At 52.6% G+C, this 19,067-nt stretch overlaps 1 protein-coding gene across 6 annotated transcripts in view; it reads right to left on the bottom strand.

Annotated features, from left to right (window-relative positions):
- Positions 1-14,650, bottom strand: part of UBTF (upstream binding transcription factor) — a 30,114-nt gene extending 15,464 nt beyond the window's left edge. For 3 of the 6 annotated variants that reach the window (XM_067541055.1, XM_067541059.1, XM_067541058.1), the window contains exons 1-6: positions 14,285-14,649; positions 11,290-11,398; positions 3,699-3,874; positions 3,168-3,251; positions 2,056-2,211; positions 442-506 (exon numbers count right to left, since the gene is read on the bottom strand). In XM_067541055.1, the coding sequence (XP_067397156.1) occupies positions 442-506; positions 2,056-2,211; positions 3,168-3,251; positions 3,699-3,874; positions 11,290-11,347 (539 nt within the window). In that variant the 5' untranslated portion in view covers positions 11,348-11,398; positions 14,285-14,649. Of the gene's footprint in view, positions 1-441; positions 507-2,055; positions 2,212-3,167; positions 3,252-3,698; positions 3,875-11,289; positions 11,399-12,869; positions 12,893-13,940; positions 14,146-14,284 lie in introns of those variants that run through there. The other 3 variants (XM_067541057.1, XM_067541056.1, XM_067541060.1) reach the window with 3 other exon arrangements.
- Positions 14,651-19,067: the final 4,417 nt, after the last annotated feature.

Here is a 19,067-nt window from a genome sequence, read left to right as displayed (position 1 = left end):
GAACTGGCGATGGAAGAGATCGGGTCCATACCGCAGCAGGGGGACGCTGCGGGATCCCTTAATGTATTTAAGGACCCCCATCAACTGGGCTCCCACCGTTCTCCTGGGTGGTTCCCCAGCGTCTTCACTCCACGGCTGCTTCGTCAGAGAAAGAGCCTTCTACAGACCCACCTGCTCCAGCCCGGGTCTCATTCTGCACCCCCTCAGCACCCCCAGCTTGAGAGCCAATGGGATAGTGAGTCAAACAGCCAGGAAACCACTCAGATTCAGCCTTTCTTTTCCTTTGCTTTTTCCGTCTTGTTCCTCCTATTCCCCCCTCACCCCACCCGCAGAGGGCTCCACCCGCCATGTGTTTTACAAGCCACCGGTCATCATGCCCCATTAGTCGTGACAAGCGCAGCCAGAGGCTGTCCCGTGAGACGCAGACAGACGGTGTCTTACCTGAATCTTGCCAGACTCCGCTCAAACTCCTGTTTCTCCTGCTGGAAGTCCTGGATGTATTTCATCTGGGAGGGACAAAGGAGCCAGGGCATTAACAGGGCAGGGGAGTCGTACGTTCAACTGGCCAGCAGAGGAAGGGGAGGCCCCTGGAAAGCTGAGAGGCTGGCACCCAGTCATCTCTGCCACCCTTTGAGATGAAGAGTTTGACCCTGCCAGGTGCTGAGCACCCATGTCTTCCACTGGGGTCAGTGGGAGTCGAGGGCGCACAGATCCCTGCAGGATCGGGCCCTGAAATGGCAGCGTGGGGCTGAGATTTTTCAAAGCTGCCTAGCCGGGTCAGAGAGGCACGATTCCCATTCATCCCAAGGGACCCCGTGTGTCTGAACCTCTGGCCAGCTACGGGGAGATCTCAGCCTAGCCGCTGTCTACAGCAAAGTGGCTCACGGCGTGGCTTCATGCCGGAAGGACCAGGCGGTCGGAGGGGACGTTTATCGCTGTCACGCGCCACATCGACATGCAGTTTGGTGCTGGGGCGACAGGTTAGGGCTTAAACACACAGCGGATGGCACGTGCAGCTAAGGATCAATGCACCCTGCCAGTGCGTATGTGGGGGGGGGGGGAGGGGGAAATGTACTTTCAGGGCCCCACGTGGGCTCTCATTGTTAGATCTGCCACTAAGCATCCACTCCAACGGAACAGCCAACACAGCTGGATGGGCGGCTGCTGGCTCGTGGCCATGGGATGCACTGCACCAGGGCCGGCCTCTCACGTGGATCCAACACGGCAAACGGTCACTTCAACGGTTCAGTCCCTAACCTCTTCCGACGGCAAGGAAAGCCTTCCCGAGGGGACCGAGAGCAGGGCTGTGTCGCTGAGCGCACAGATGGGCAGCCGGGACCCAGAGCTCTGACAACGTGACCAGCCCACATGTATCTCAGTGCGCCGTTCACCCTGAAGCCTAACGAGGACCCATCAACATTGTAACCGCTTTCGCTGTCGTCCATTTCAGTGGAAAAACCTGCCCTGGAATTATGGGTGGAGCCTGGATGCCACCATCTTAGTCCATCTTCCCCCCCACCCCCACAGATCCCAGACTCTAGGAAAGGGAAAAGAAGGGACTCAGCCGTGCAGCAGGCTTAAATATGTAAGGAAATAACAACAGTCCCTAACTCTTTTTGCAGTGCTTTACATCAGCTGATCTCAAAGCACTTTACAAAGGAGCTCAGTGTCATTCTCACCACTGCACACAGAGGGACACTGAGGCACAGCACCCTGATGTGACTTGCTCGAGGTCACCCAACAGGCCAGTGGCTGAGTCAGGAATAGAACCCAGGGCTCCTGAGTCCCAGGTCGGTAATCTGCCCATTAGGTCACGCTGCCTCCCTACACGTGCCCTGTTCGAAGGGCTTGTTGCCCATCTGAACCCTGATCCAGCACAGGCAGACTACAGAGCCTGGCCAGCCCCCACCAGTGACTACAAGGGGACCTGGCTGCCGGGAGCAGAGGATCAGAGCCCGAGTCACGTGGCTGTGTACCTGCAGGTGCGTGCATGAAGAGAGAGAAAGAGAGAGAGAGAGACGCTCCCAAATGCCACATCCCATAGGTTCCACGTACCTTTTTCTTTTCGGGGAGCTCCTTGTATTTCTTGGACAGGATTTTGGTCAGGTCCAGGTTGCTCATTTCGGGGTGCAACTTGGCATATTTGGCTCGCTTCTCCATGAAGAAGCGGAAGTAGGGTGTCAGGGGCTTCTTGGGGAAATCGGGGTGTTTCTGAGGGCAAGAGGACAATTAAAAAATGACATCCCTATATACCCCAGGTCCCCATAATGGCTCAACGGTTCGGGCACCAGCCTGGGTCTTGGGAGAGCCGGTTCAATTCCCTGTTCTGCCACAAACACCTTGTGTGACTTGGGACAAATCACTGAGCCGGTCTATGCTTCAGTTCCCCTCTGTAAGACGGGGGGATAACAGCATTGCCCTGCCTCCCGGGGGCTGTGAGGATATGTACACTGCAGGCTCAGACGCTACGGTAGTGGAAGCCATACAAGCACCGTAGATAGATAAATAACAATCATTTCGATTGATGTAGGCCACAAGGGGCTCTCCAGAGCAATTTATTCACACTAATTAGGCCTCACAGTCCCTTTTGTGGGATGGGTACTCTCACCATTTTAAAGATGGGGGAAAGGAAACTGAGGCACAAAATGAGGAAGTGACGTGTCTCCTGCCGAGGGTCAACGGCAGAGCCGGGATTAGAACCCGGGCGTTCTGACTCCCGTTTCGTGCTGTAGCCACTAGATCACACTGCCAGTCCCCTGCTCTAAACTTAGACCCAGGCTAACAACACCACACCCGTATGTACAACACAATGTACATAGCTCAGATGGTCACCACACGTGGCTATTACCCAGAGCTTTCCACCTCCCCTCGGCTTCACAAACTCTAACTAACTCACCCTCCACAGCCTCGGGAATATTGTTATCGGTCACAATGAAGCAAAGGTTTCCCCACGGAGCTAGCCCTGGGAACGGCCCATTCGACCAGCTAGTCTATTTCCCCTGCCAGAGAATATCACACATGGGAGACTTGACTGGGATACATTTTACTGGATGCCAAGACAGCAGACAGCTCCCCCTCCTCCAAAGGATGGTTAAGGCTGTTCTGCAGAGATCCCCCAGCCTGGACAGGGACCCCATTTGTTGGCCCCAGCCCCATCTATTACCTACCTTGAGCTTTTTGCCCTTGTAAGGATTCTTTACATGTTCCTCAGCATCCATGATCAGTTCTGTCAGGGTCCGGAATTTCCTCACCTACAAGAACAAACCACGATCGGTTCCAAGGACAGATCAAACCTCGTCACGGCGATAGATCACAAGCCACCGGGAAGGGGAGGGGGCAGGAACTCGGCTTTGCGTTCTGTACAGCACCGAGCACAAACGATCATGCTGTGCTGCACTGCAACCATTATTTGAGCCCTTCCAAGATCAGTGTTATCCCCACCATGCAGACGGGGCAAAGGTTGGGGAAAGGGACTCGCCCACAGTGAGCCACTGGCTAAGCCAGAGCCGGCGAGAAAGTTAACACAAAGGATTGAAAAACCCAGCCTTGTGACCTGCTAATCAGACCTTGGGGGAGGAGGAAGGTGACTCAGGAGTTCCTGGCTCCCATGCCCCCGATCAGACCGCTAAGTCACTCCTCTGCGCTACACAAAGCGATGGCTCTATGGCACTGAGCTTCCGGAGAGAAGCGGCGCTTACCTCGGTGGAGATCTCCATCCACTTTATCTTGCACATCTCGCCAGAGAAGTCCTTGAAGGCCACTTTGTCCCAGTCCAGATGGGACTCGGTGGTTTTGAATTTGCTGCCGTCGTTGGAGGGCAAGTTGCCTTTCATGCACTCCAGCAGGGTCAACATGTCCTCCTGGGACCAACAGTCTGAGCAAGGAAGAAAACAAAAGGATCGAAACCAAATCACAGCCAGCTGGCCCTCCCTTGAGGCTGGAGGATGTGCCGCTCTGCATGGACGCTTTGACTGATCTCTCGCGGAGTGCCAGCCCTTTAACCCAACGCCGCTACAGGCAGACACAAACGGGACCCCACCACCACAGCACCCAGACTTGGCCAGATGCAGCTTGCAACCAGCATCACCTTTACTGCAGCAATGCGGCACGCAGAGACTACAGATTTCAGCAGGAAATCCTCCACTGTAACGCAGCCAGACTGGACTGGGTGAGTAGGGTGATCACCAGCTCTACTTCCATCACCTTCTAAAGGTCAAACTTCCCAGCTCAGGTAGAAATTTCTCTCTCTGCGAGAGCCAGAGGGTTTGCTTTTTTTGAAAGCTACAGCAACAGCACACACGCTGATCGCTATTGCTACCCAAGTACCGAGGGCTGCTTCTTTGAAGCAATAATGCAAGAGCTATTGAGTTTACCAGACGACCGCTTGCAAGAGTGTTCTCTTTCTAAGGGAGGTTCTGATTTCTCTCTGCACTGCAGACTGGCAAATACAGGGTAGCCTTTCCCAAATCAAAAAGTGCTATGGGGCACTGGAAAGCCCTGGATACAAAACTTCCATGGGCTCGGAAGGGCTCAGGGCTTCTGCCAAAGTAGATCCAGAAGAGATCTGCAGTAGCGGAGGAGGGGCACAGTTGTCGCAATGCAAAGTGGATGCAAGCAGAGTTACACAGGAGGTGGAAATGGGCACAGGGTCAAGTGACCCTGGTTGGCATGGCCCAGGCAGCCACAGGAAGGTGCAGATTCAGACCCTCACACAGGCAGAATTCAGGTGGCTGTTAAAGCTGCCACAACCCAGTGGGATCCTCCAGGGAGGGAGATGACTAATGCCACCCAGGACCCTGCCAAGATGAACGGAGGCAGGTCACGCCCCTTGGAAAGCTACTGCAATTATGGCTGAAGACACAGCACGCTCTAGTCATCCCTGTGTTATGACCCTTTGACACCAGCTGGGCTGGCGCGGTGGGGCGGCAGGACGGGCAGCTGCCTCCCCTCCCCACCCACTGAACGCCTCCCAGTGCAGGGAGCCCCTACGTCTGGAGCAGAGCCAGCTGGAGGATGCCCGGTTGCAGGGGCAGTTCTGGAGTGTGTGACCCAGAGGAGCAGGCAACCATGGCAGCCTCATAACCCGGCAACTCTGCGACCCCCGCAAATCTCCCTGGAGCCCTTGGAAACAGCAACACCCGTTAGAGCAACCAGGACCAGCCCCTACCACCTTCGGAATAGGGGAGGCATGAGCCAGCTCCCCTGTGCACAGATAAATCCCCCTCTCCCCACTAAGACCGTCTAAGTGCCAGCCCTGTTGCTCTGTGGTTACTGCATTGCCAGCCGGCACACCGGGGCAATCACCAAACCCGCCTGCTGGAAGAAACAGGAAGCTGGCTAGAGAGAGGGTGCGGAGTCGAGGCTCCCAGGGACGGAGGTGAAGGGGGCCGCCGAGAGGCCCAGTAGAAAAGGCAGCTGGGAGCCTGGAAGGTTTCTTTCTAATGTTCCCCCAGCCTGCAGAAGTCAGATCCAAAAGGGGAAATGACCCATGTAACGCGGCTCCCTGGGGAATCGGTCTGGGTCACAGAGATCTCACCGAGGCATTTCTTCCTGACGTTCGTTCGGCCCACGTTTTCCTTTGCTCGGTTTGATCCCGTTCCTCCTCGGACCACCCTAACCAATCCCCCTCCCTCGGTGGGGGTTGCACCTTTCAACTTCTTGTGCCTTGAAAAGCGGCCTGCAAATTATTTACTGTGAGAATCTATGTATTGCAGGGTTATCCCAGCCGAGCGTGAAGTGAGACATCAACGCTAAGGGGCTACAACCGGGCAGCCAGTATCCAGGAGATGAATAGCTGCCCTGACCTCAGACACCCACCAATACAAGAGGGGCCTCCCTTACCCGTATCTGCGGAGATCAGCGTGGTGCACGCTAACACGTGTCCTTTAAAGCAGCTGGTTTAAGAAGGGCTGTTTCCATTCTAACCCACACTTTGCCTTTACAGCCAACATGCAATTCACGAGAAGGTGCGCTTTGATTACGACGTACGTTAATGAAAATGGGAGAGATTGCAGCTAAAAATCGTTATCTTCCTTGGTTGTTTCTCTCAGCAATCAACACATGCACAGCGCTACTGGGTGAGGGCCTCTGGCCTGTGTTATGCAGGAAATCTGACCAGATGATTATAATGGTCCCTTTGGACCTTAGTATCCACAGAGAGATCTCTGAATCTGGCTGAAGAGATCTCTGAACCATTAGCAATTGTCTTTGAGAACTTGTGGAGGACGGGAGAGATCCCAAAGGACTGGAAAAGGAAAATATAGTACCTATCTATAAAACAACCCAGGGAATTAAAGACCAATCCGTTTATTTGCTCCATTATCTTTCTGGTGCCAAAGTTAATCAAAGAATCAGTCTGTAAGCACTTAGACGATAACAAGGTGATAAGTCACAGTCGACATGGATTTGTCAAGAACAAATCATGTCAGACCAAGCTAATCCTCTTCTTTTTGACAGGGTGACAAGCGTAGAGGCTGGGGGGAAGTGGTAGATGGGCTACATCTCGACTTTAGTAAGGCTTTTCATACTGTCTCACATGACCTTCTCCATAAGCAAACTAGCGAAATATAGCCTAGACGAACCTACTATAAGAGGGGTGCATGACTGGCTGGAAAACCGTACTCAGGAGAGTCATCATCAATGGTTCACAGTCAAACTGGAAGGACAAACAAGTGGGGTCCCGCAGGGATCTGTCCTGCGTCCCGTTCCATTCAAAATCTTCATAAATCATTTGGATAATGGCATAGAGAGTACACTTATAAACTGTGTGGATGATACTAAGCTGGGAGGCGTTGCAAGCACTTTGGAGGACAGAATTAGAATTCAAAATGATCTTGACAAACTGGAGAAATGGTCTGAACTAAACAGGATGAAATGCAAAGTACTGCACTTAGGAAGGAATAATCAATTGCACAAAATCCAAAATGGGAAATGCCTGCTTAGGAAGAAATACTGCAGAAAACGATCTGGGGGTCATAGTGGATCCCAGACTAAAGAAGAGTCAACAAAGTGATATGGCTGCCAAAAAAAAAAAAAAAAGCAAACACCATTTTGGGCTGTATTAGCAGGAGCGTTGAAAGCAAGACACAAGGAGTAATTCTTCCACTCTGCTCAACACTGTTCATGCCTCGACTGGGGTAGTGCGTCCAGTTCTGGGCACCATACTTCAGGAGAGATGTGGACAAATTGGAGAAAATCCGGAGGCAACAAAAATGCTAAAAGGTCTAGAAAACGTGACCTGGGAGGAAAGACGGAAAAAACTGGGTTTGTTTAGTCTGGAAAGGGAAAGGCTAATAGGGGACATGATGATAATCTTCAAGGGTGTAAAAGGTTGTCATAAGAAGGAGGGTGATAAATTTTTCTCCTTAACCACTGACGACCCGATAAGAAGCAATGGGCTTAAATTGCAGCAAGGGAGATTTAGGTTAGATATTAAGGGAAACTTCCTAACTGTAAGAGTACAGATTACTGGGGGGGGCTGTGGAATCTCCGTCACTGGAGGTTTTTAAGAGCAGGTTAGACAAACTACTTGGTTCCAACAAATCACTTGTCGATGGTCTAGATAATACTTAGTCCTGCCTCACTGCAGAGGACTGGCCTAGACAGACCCCCTTCCAGTCCTACATTTCTATAATTCTAGGAATTTGGTCTAGGCAGCAAAGTAGCAAATAAATTCTTAGCCCAAACGGGGTGAAATATGTAATTTTTTAAATTAAAGTTATTTACAGTAAAGCTAAACAGACTAAATGGAATAAACAAATGGACGTTTCCCCACCAAACAATACTTTTACATAGCACTTTATGGCCCTCATCCTTCAGTGAGCACCACCAGGGCAGATCTTCACGTCTGCTGAAGTCAATAGGACTCCCAGGAGCCCACTGGACTCCTATCTACAGAGAACGTCGAACGGGTCTGAACATCACCAGTCCGATGATTTTCTGCCTGCCTAACTTAAAAGCAACTGGCAAAGCTGAGGTCACTGTTCCGTACATGTTCGCGTGACCAGTCTCTATTAACTAAGCCGTGGGTGCATGATGCACCGATGTGGGCCTCGATCCTGCAATGGACTCGGCTAGTGTAGACCCCGGCATCCATGCAGCGCTTCAGTTACATCAAAGGGATCTGCACGGAAGCAGGGCTCCAGCTGGGTGAATTTGCTTGCAGAACTGAGACCACTGCTCCCCTCCCCCACATCCTGCCCACTACTTCTTTTTAAAATTCCTTCCCTCCTTTGTCAAAGTCCTTGGTTTACTAGAGGAACCCACAGTGGCATAATGCTGGGACATCACAGCTACTGGAAATCTTATGGACATCTCACTTTATCCACAAAGTTGCACTCCTGGGCATCTCCAGAAAATCCTGGAGGAGTCAGTGGATTTTCACAAAGGGGGCAAATAAAGGTATAAAAACACACACACAAAACTGGTACTTAAAAGGTATTTCTCTTCCAAGTCTTCCATAATGCCTGCACCAGGCTGTTGGTACAGGCTCAACCTATGGATTTGGGCTTACGGTCTGACACAAAGCCTGTAGGAAAACCTCTTCTTGACCTCAGTGGAAGCTGGATCAGACCCTCAATTCAAAACTACCTTCAACTATGCAGTTCACCTTTCAAAGGCTTTTGATTTTAAGTGAAATGTTGCAAGAATTATAACCCACAATGTGGGATACGGCTGAGGTTTACAAAGCCCTGTATGGGATATGGAAACTTAATTCCCATTCAAATTAAAGGGAACTGAGGCTTCAGATCTCCTGTGATTTTCAGAGCTGGCTAGCCTAAACATTTGTTGTTGGGGTTTTTTCTTCTCCCCCAATTAAAAATAATCGGATCTCCTTAGCATTTGGAAAATTAACAGATCTGAACTTTTCCTACCCATCAATGAAATGTTAAAATATATTGATTAGACTCCAAGTTCCAGATCAAGGTGACATTTACATTCACATACTGCTTTCAGTCCATACACAGCATTCCCATCAGCAGTTATATGCAAAGACCAGCCACGGCTGTTAACATCGTACAGCAGATTTTAACAGGATAATAGTGAGGTCCAAGCCAACCCCAAACATACCTCTTGCATCTAGGTTTCGGGGTGTGCAGTGATGGGATTCCCCGCTCCATTCCTGGGAACGGCCTGTTTATGGAAATGTATAAAAATTCCTGCACTCCACCACCCCAACTCCAGGTCTTGTGTAAACCAACGCACTGCCACTGAAATCAATGCACCTGATTCTACTAGGGCATTGAAATAAACCAACCTGATTATACCAGGGCGTATCCGATTCAGAAAGCAAGGTCTTTGTACATCCCCAAATCCCTGCCGGCCCTTTAGCTTTGCTGCTGCAGAATCTCCCCTCAAAGCACTTCCCAGTTAGATCCCATTCACCAACGTCCTCCATTTTGGTAGCAGACCGACAGGTAGGAAGGCTGTGTGTGTGTGTTATTTTAAGCAAGACTAAATTCTGTGCCTGTCAGATCTGGACAATTTCCCTTTCACAGCCTCACTAGACCTGTTACAGTCAATCAAATAGGGGAGGGGGGGGGGAGAGGAGGAAGCCCAGCATCTTCAGAGCTACCTAACAGACCAAAATGGCTCATGAATATGCATTTTGTGTTATTGTACTATCAGATCCAGCACCCAGAGCAAACGGTGCAGTCATCTCCTTCGGTGTCTGGCCCAAGGCCGCACCCTCTACCAGATGCTTCGAAGGAAGGCAAATCCAGAATGCAACTGCCAACGAAGCAATGTTGTACATGGGTTGCCAGGGGCAGGGAGAACGTCAGTGACTCCCTACGGGTGATGATCCACACCCTGACACATGGTATCTGATCTTCCATGTCACTACCTCAGCTTGCACAGTTACACGTTGGGGGCTCCGATTTTGCAGTCTTCGAGTCCCCAGGATTCAGTGGGAGAAGTTAATGGGAGCCTTGGGGCTGCATGGTAGGGAGGGGAGTCAGTCCTTTTATCATTCATGGACCCCCTCACCCACCAGTATTTGTGTCTCTGTTTTTCCACAGGCTTTTAAAACACTTCAGGCAGCCATTTGCCAGGCAAAATTCACACAGGGAGCCTGATTCTGACCTTATCAGTGAAAATTATTATCTATTTGCATTTCATGGCATCCAGGAGTGCTAGCGATGGCCCAGGCCTGCATTGTGCTAGGTGCTGTATAAACACAGAACAAAAAAAAGCACTTTTTTCTAGTCAGATTTGTACATGAGGGCTAACCCCATTTTTTTTCCCCTTTTATTTAAATAAAAACTGAAATTGGGATGATCCAGGAGCTGGGGGCCCCTAGGCAGAGGCCTGAGTCAATTCAGCTCGGATGTGAACAGTTGCAATTCCAGCGAGGTTACTGACCAATCACCCCAAGCACGGATCTGATGCCGCATGTTTCATTTGAATGTTAAAGTTACGACACAGACCAATAAAAGTTTGGACATTCAAAATCGAGGCTAACTGGCATCCTTAAACTCTCCAGCCAGGCAATGGCGTACAGACGGTCTCCAGCGCCCGGGGGCCAAGTCTATATTTGCACCCCACCAAAGCCTCATGGCACCCCCCCGCGCAGGGCAGGAGGGGTCCCAGCAGCACCCCCAGTTGCCCTGGGGGGTCTGTACCTATGGGGGGGGCTGGGTTTGATGGGGCGCAAATACAGGCTTGGCTCCGCCGGGCCACCCCACCCGCTCCAGCCCTGCAACCTGGCACTGGCTGGGACGGAGGCGGCCACACACCCCAGCCTGGGGAGGAGGGCTAAGCCGACCCTTCACGACACGTGGGAGGGGGGCGCCGAGGGGTGCCCCTCAGAACCTCCTGCATCTCCTGCCTGCTGCGTGTGGTGAAGGCTGGCCTAGGCTGGCACCCGGGGGCCTGGCCCCCCCTCGCCACTGCAGCCGGGCCTCTTTCTACCCCCACAACCGCACGGAGTGGGAATGACGTATCAGCCTTAATTCTGTTGGTTGTCATGGCCACTTTCAAACGTTAAATAATTGTATTTGGCGTCCCCATGAAAGGACTAACCAAAAGCATCGTCTGAAGAGCAAATCCACGTACGGGTTCTGGATTTGCTTCAACTGCTCATCACATCGCAACTAAGGCACCTTCCTCATTTTTAAACCCTGCTGCAGAGACTTGTACAAACGCTTCACTTCACACACACATAAGGAAGCGCCCTTGGGATTACTCATGGGGGGGGAGGGCGGGCACACAGAGAGCATCTCAAAGCACAGGCAGATCCCTTTCAGAGGGGGAAATCCAGCCATTCCCGGGCAACAGGACAGCTCTCACCTTGATTTTTGGGAGCCGTCATTTCCAAGTCTGTAGGGCAATCTGCTTCTCCGTTCATTCTCCACCTTTCGGGTCTCTCCTGCTGTCTCTCAATCTACCAAGCTTCACTCTAAAAGCAAACAGAAACTCTGTTTAAAACTCTGCTTGCAAAAAACCCCCAAACCTGCCCCCTCCCCATGTTCTTACACCTGATTCGGACCATCACAGTGGTGGAACTGAAACCTCTTCTCCAAGCAAGAAAGGGACCTTTTTTCCAATCACAACAGAACGAGGAGAACTCCGCTAACTGCACCCCCTTTACCTGGTGCAGACTGGAAGATTGCACCCTGGTGCCAAAAGAGTCCCAGGTGAGGGACAGGAGCCCCTTAGGCTGAGGGGTCTGAGAGCCCAGCTTCCCTCCAGTTAGGAAGTGCTCCACAGCATGGAGGACTGGGACTGTGGAGACCTAGCATCGCCCCCAGGGCCCCACCCTCCAGAAAACTCCTTCCCATCCTTGTGACTACATTATGCACACTGCAGAAAGACAGACCCCTCCCTGGACCTCTTCCTCCTCTTCGAAACGGGAGGGGGGACCCCAAGGAATGCCAACCTCAGAGACAGGGCAGGTGAAACAACAGGAGCCCATCCCCTTTTCCTAGACCCATTAGCGAAAGGAGCCCAGAAACCCCCCCAACAACAAATGGGGAGCTGGGTCAGGAGCACATCCCAGGGTGGGTGGGTGGGAAGGAGGGAGGGGCAGTACTGGAGGTGGGGGAGGGCAGATCCCAGGAGGGGGAGGGGCAGGCCAGGATGGTGGGGAGGAGATCCTGAGCCGGGGGCGGGGCATGCCGGGGCGGGGGGAGGGGCATGCTGGGATGGGAGGATCCCCGGGCAGGGGTAGGCCAGGATGGGGGGGGAGGTGGGGAGATCCCCAAGCGAGGGTAGAGACTGGCGGAGATGGTCTCCCCCGATGGCCGGGGGGATCCCCGGGTGGGGTGAGGGGCAGTCCAGGATGGGGGGGGGGGAGAAATCCCCAGGGCGGGGGGAGGGGCAGGCCAGGCTGGCGGGGGGGGGATCCCCGGGCGGGGGGAGGGGCAGGCCAGGCTGGCGGGGGGGATCCCCGGGCGAGGGGAGGGGCAGGCCGGGGTGGGGGGGAGGGCTCCCCACGTCCACGTGCCCTGCGCAGCCCCCCCCCGCCCACACGCCGCGCAGGGCAGCGCCAGTCTCCTCCTCTTCCAGGCAGCGGCAGCCGGGCGGGACCGACGCGCCAGCAGCAGCAGCCGCGGCGCCTCCCTCCCTCCACCCCCCACCCCCTCCGGGGAGAGCGGGCGGCCTCCTCCGCCGGCCGCTGCGGCGACACCCCCGCCGGCCGGCCGGCGCCGCTACCCCCCGGAGCGGGGGCTGGGCTGGGCTCCTCCCGGGGGAACCGGGCCCTGGCTCCCGCCCCAACCACCCCCCAACCGCGGCCTGGGGGGGGCCCGCCGCGCCCGGCAGCGCCTCGTGGCTCGCCCGCTCCGCCCGGGAGAGCCGGGGCCGTTCGCCCCGCTCCGGATCCCCCCGACCCCGCCGGCTCCGGCCTCCCGCGCCGCGCGCCGCCCTACCCGGGCCCCCGCCGCGCCGCGCCGCGCCTTCCTCTGCCCCGCTCGGCTCGGCTCGGCTCGGCTCGGCCAGACAATGGCTGGCTCCGTCCGCGCAGGGCGCTCGCTCGCTCGCTGGTTCGCTCGGCAGCGGCAGCAGCAGCAGCTCGGAGCGCGCAGCCGGAGCCGAGCCAGACCCACCTCCCGAGGCTGCAGGGCAGGGGAGGCGGGGGGAGGCGGGGGAAGGACTCGCCGCCGCCGCCGCAGCCTCGCCGGAGCCGCTGGAGGAAGAAGGCGGGAGGGAGGGGGAGGAAGGCGGCGCTGCCTGCCCGGCTGGGGGCGTCGGTCGGTCGGGTCGGTCGGTCCGTCCGCCGGGCGGGCAGCTGCAGCCAGCGAGCCGGGGCAGCGCCTCCGAGCCCGCGGGGAAGCGTCTGCTCGGCCCGGAACCACCCACCCGGCGGGGAGCCGGCGCGGCGCGGCCCGGCCCGGGGAGGGGAACGAGCCCAGGCACGCGGGGCGGCCCGGGCTGGCGGCGCGGCCCGGGGCGGGGATGGCGACCTCGCCAGCCCCGGCGCGGAACTAACCGCCTGGCGGGGCGGGGGGGGGAGAAGGAAAATGAAAATAATAATAATAAGAATAAAAAAAAAATGCAAAAAAAAAAAAACCCCGCCCAGCTCTGGGAACCTGGCCCCGAAATCCAGCCGCAGCAGCCGGGTCCGGGCAGCCCCCCCGGGCCCCGCCGTGCTCCCCGGCGTACCCCGCTCCGAGCCCCCCGCGGGCGGAGAGGCAGCGCGCACAAGGCGGCGGCTCGGCTCGGCGCGGCGCGGCTCCGCTCCCCTGCCGCCGCCGCCGCGGCTCCCCCGAAGGGGGGTCCGGTTCTGCAGGCACCCGCCGCCCGTCCCCGCTTTGTCAGCCCGGAGCCGCCGCTTCCCGCATGGCGCTGCCCGGGGCCTCCCCCCCTTCTGCGGGCGCATGGAAAATCCGCCCCGATCGGGCCGCCGGAGCCAGCCGGAAAAAAAAATCTCCCCGCTTTACCCCCCCCAAAAAAAACCCCCGGAGCCCCCAGCCCTTCTCCCCCGCTCGCTTCCCCCTTACCCAGCCGCCAGGCGCCCGCCGAGCCCGCACCGCCGAGGGGGGAAGCAGCGACTGCAGCCAACCCGCCGCCGGAGCCAGTGGAGGAAACAAAGCGCCTCCTCCAGCCCCAGATGGCGAACCAGAGCGTCGGCTAATGGCGAGCCTCACATGCGCTCCTGCTGCAGCAAAGCAGCCCGGTGCAGCAAGCGTCGCTTCGGATCGTGCCTTCTCCCCCCCTCCCCCTGATCCGTCTCTCCCACCCACCCTCCCCTTGCAACAGGGGGCTGCATCGGGAGCGCTGACGGCTGGAGGTCGTGGGGTTCGGGGTGGGTTGTTTTTTTTTTCCTTTTCTCCAATGCACCTACCTGCAAATCAGCCCGGCTGAAGAAGGAGCTCGGGGGCTGCTTTATTTTGGGGGGTTTTTGGTGGGTGTTTGAGCTGGGGTGCGCTGGTTGAATGCGGGCCAGCTCTGCAGCGCTGGCCCCGGGCGTGGACTCCCTCCAGTCCCCGCAGAGAGATTGCACTTCCCCCGCCTCCATCTCGCTGCTTTTTTCTTCCAATCAGCCGGGCTCTTTTCGCTCCTGGATCCTTAGCCAACCTCACAGCCCTTCACCAGTCTCCACTTTTCCAGCTGCTCCCTACACGGAATTGTCAGAGAAATCCGGCTCCTCTTCTCTTTTAACTCTCTCTTCTTACGGGGCTGTGTGTCTGTCTGTCCCTCTCTCTCTCTCTCTCTCTGACTGTGTCTGTGTGCGTGTTTATTGCTCTTTGCTTTTGCAACACTGTAGCCAAAAGAAGAGAGGAGGAGGAGGAGGGGAAAAAGGAGAGACAGGGAAAGAGAAGGGGGGAAAAAAAAATCTTACATTTGCAACAATCCTCTTCTGACGTTTGCCACAAATCACAACGCCACCAAAAAATTCAAATGGTCGATTTCCTACAACCCCCTTCGAATAAATGCACGGAAAAATGGGTGGTTGGTTTTGGTTGGTTTTTTTTAAAGTTCCACCTATGCACAAAAATAAAATTCAGATTTTTCTTTGTAAAGCTCCAAAGGGCTGGGACAGACATTTGCACCAACGCGCAAAAAGAAAAAGAAGGAACCTGCACTACACTGCAAGTGGCTGCGTTGTAAACAGGCTCGCGGGGAAGAAGGAGACGGGAAAAAAAAAATGGGGAGTTTTGTTGTGTGTCTCTTGCACCAGGAAATGCACAAACAGGTCGAGAGGGAAATTCACACTTTCCTCCCGGACTGGGCGAACCGCTGGATTTGTTAACGATACCGTGAAATTGACACTCTTCTATCTTTCAGAGCCGGAGGCGGCCGGGTGAAGGGAGTTTTTCATTCCCCCCCCCCCCCTTCTCTCTCAATTTTTTTTAATCTAATTTTTCCAACTCCACCTTTGTTGTTATGGGCGTCATCTGCTGCTAGCCAATCCCCTGCTTGGGATCTGCCTGTCAAATTAATGGGAATCCCAATAAGCAAGCGGCTCCTACAGACCAAAAAAAAAAAAAAAATTGCAATTAAATGTTATGAGCTCCCTCGGGGAGGGGGGTTTGGACCTGCTCTAAGGCCCATAAACGTGAGACAAGGAGGAGGGAGTTGCATGGTTTTGCTTTGGATACCAATGCAGGGTGCCTTTCTGCCCTGTTGCATTAGATATGCATCAGGCCCCAGGGATATTTTTTATATGTTAGGGGGAAATGTAAAGGGGATGTCAGACTGCACAGCTGAGTATATTTATCGTTTTGTTATCACGGCTTACTGTAGATTATTTTAGCATGGTGGTGGTGGTGACCTGGTCCTAGGGAGAGTTAAAATACAGGAATGTAAGTGCGAAAGAAGATAGGTGAGGTAATATCTTTTATTAGACCAACTTCTGTTGGTGGAAGGTACAAGCTTTCCAGCTGCACAGAGCTCTTCAGGTCTGAGAAAGGAACCGATGTGTAAATAGTATATTTACGCCTTGTCTAAACTGAGGAATTTAGAATAAAAATCTTACTCTGGTTAACAGCACACTGGGGGGGGGGGAACAAAATTCTACAATTCCCTGGTGTAAAATACTGCCCTAGGATTTCAGCATTGTTCACTTCCTGCTCTAAAACTGTCATGTCATGTTGCTGAGGTTTGTTAAACAGCGGCTGTGTTTCACCCTGAAACTAGTTGCCTTTCAAAGTGATCATTTTGGGTGAAACCTTAAAAATGTAGGCCTTGTCTGTTCTGCAAAGGAAGGGCCACATTTTTTAACGAGATGAAGGCCCATCCCCTTTCGTAGTGGATGCAACTTGTGTACACACACAAATGAGCCTGGTGGTTTTTTGTTTGTGTGTGTGTGTCTATAGCTGAAGGATGGCAGATGCACATCTTAACGGATACTAGAGCTGGGCTGCAGAGGGCTGTCCCTTTCCATGATAGGTTTAGAAGCTTTAAAAATATAAATGCCATTCACAAAGTGGGAAGAAAAGTCAAAATCTCAAAAATTTTCATAAACCAATAATCTGGAAAAAAAATTGGATGAGGTAAATGGAAACATTTTATTTCAATTTAGACCATTTTTACTTTTTTTTTTTTTTTTTTACACTACGACTCAAATTTCTGACTGAAAAATCATTTCAAAACAGAAAATGGAATCTTTTCATTTAGAAACTATCAAAATGGAATATTTTATCAATTTCTAAACTTTTTTAAAAAATGTTTGGAATCAGGAAATTCATCAAAATCGAACCTGTCCCACAAACAGCTTCAGTTCCCGCAAACTGACATTTCATTGGAAAATGTCTGACCATTCTATCTGATTGGCACCACGGGTCATTGTAGGCATGAAAATGTGACTGCATGATATGTGCTAGCAAAGGGATGCCAGACCATTGAAAATTTGGCCCTAAAAATGCTGGGGAACTTTAGCCCACAGTATCCTTTGGTCAAAATTTCCCCTTCTTCCACAGTTTTGCAGCATGTTGCAATGAAGATGGCTGGTACACTCCACCCCAGAGGTGGCTGCATTTCAGTAGCGCTGTCTCTCCCTGTAAAGAGATAGATAAATGAAAAAAGGCGCTACATGAATGTAAGATTCATTTTATTTCTTGAGTATTTTAAGAACTACCAGTTTTAAAAGGATTTTCACCCTCATTTCAGCGATGATGCCGGCAGGTGATAAATGGTTGTGAATACTGATGTACAGCCTAATTAAAAGTATGGCAACCAATGCCACCATTTTCCATCATAGACTACCAGGCCTGCCGTTAAATCAGCCAGATCCAAGCCCAATCCTGTACGGCGCTTCAAGCTGTCACAGGGCTCCACCAACGCAGAGCTCATTTCAGGATAAGAGCCAAGACTTTACTTTTGCTGTCCATACCTCTCCGGCCACAGAATGGGTCATGGTGGCTAACTCCCACTCAGAACCAAGAAACTCCATATCCATAGTGTGATCATTCTCTGAATTGTTGCCCGTGGATTGGCGAGGAGTAAACTACCAAAACTTAGTCTGTGTGTTGTGGGAAAGCGGTTCTTTCTACAGGGAGAAAGGGACCCCAGAGTATCGACTGGGGAATTAGTTAATATTTGTACAGTGCTTTGAGCATGCAAAGTCCTATAGGAATATAAGCGTTGCAGTTACCGGGGAAACAAAGAGCTGAAATGGCATGAGCAGATATTATGTATTAGGTATATTGCAATAGTACCTAGGAACCCCAGTCATGGCCCAGGATCCTATTGTGCTAGGATCTGTACAAACAGAGAACAAAAAGATGTTCCCCTCCTCAAAAGAAAATCATGCAACACTTCAAATACTCATCTGTTTGCTTAAAATCTGTGACATTTGAAGAAAGGTCCGGAAGTACGAACATGTGGCAAAGCGTGTGGTATAGCAAACACTTGTGTGACTTTGTGTCTTTTTTGAGGATATAGGCCTACTGTTCCTAGGCCATTTGATTAGTGCGGGTATTAGTGTAACTGCTCTCTGTGAAACGTTCCTGTTTTTCTTAATTAAATGTGAAGGCAGCATGGCCTAGTGGATAATGCAGTGACACAGGATGCAAGCTACCTGGCTTCTATTTAGAACTGCCACTTTCTCTATTATGCGGCCTTGGGCATATGACGTTTTTGTGCCTCTGTTTCCCCTCCCACTCTTAACCTATTGAGATCATGAACTGTTCGGAGCAGCTCTGACTATGTGTTTATATGATGCATAGCACAACAGGCCTCAGTCTTCATGAGAGCCTCTAGGGGCTCCTGTAATATAAATATTTATAACAGCAACTTTTGTAACTGGCAAATGTTGTAGGCTGACTGGTCAGGACTTGCTCTTGGTACTGCTGATAAAGCATCCATTTGTACACATGTAATAGAAGAACATAAGGACGGCCACATTGGGTCAGATCAATGGTCCATCTAGCCCAGTGTCCTGTCTTCTGATAGTGGCCAAGGCCAGGTGCTTCAGAGGGTCTGAACAGAACGCACCGTCGAGTGATCCATCCCCTGTCATCCATTCCCAGCTTCTGGCAAACAGAGGCTAGAGACACTGATGGACCTATCTTCCATGAGCGGATCTAGTTCTTTTTTTAACCCTGCCATAGTTTTGGCCTTCACAACATCCCCTGGCAATGAGTTCCACAGGTTGACTGTGCGTTGGGTGAAGAAATACTTCCTTTTGTTTGTTTTAAACCTGCTGCCTATTCATTTCATTGGGTGAGTCCTTGTTCTTGTGTGATGTGAAGGAGTAAATAACACTTCCATATTCACTTTCTCCACACCAATCAAGTGGTATAGACCTCTATCATATCCCACCTTAGTCGTCTCTTTTCCAAGCAGAAAAGTCCCAGTCTTTTTAATCTCTCCTCATACAGAAACGGTTCCATACCCCTAAGCAATTTTGTGGCCCTTCTCAGTACCTTTTCCAATTCTAATATATCCAATGCTAAGGGGTCCGAGGTACTATTCCTCCACAATTGTTAAAAAAAAAAAAAAAAGGCCCTGATCCTGCCCTCGGATCCAGGCTGCTGGACCCCAGCACCCATAGGGAGTTCTACTAACTTCTTTGGAGGCTGCCTGTGACCACAAGGCTCCACTGATTTGGATCCACTTATAAGATCAGGGCCAAAATTTGGCCAGAACTACCATCCAAGGCACCAGTTCTGCAAACACGTATG

This window comes from Emydura macquarii, unplaced genomic scaffold, assembly GCF_026122565.2.
Source record: "Emydura macquarii macquarii isolate MOO-44397 ecotype Brisbane River unplaced genomic scaffold, CSIRO-AGI_Emac_v2 contig_629, whole genome shotgun sequence".
Taxonomy (NCBI): Eukaryota; Metazoa; Chordata; order Testudines; family Chelidae; genus Emydura; species Emydura macquarii.
Note: the sequence above shows the minus strand (reverse complement) of the source record. Positions and strands in the feature narration are given on the sequence as shown.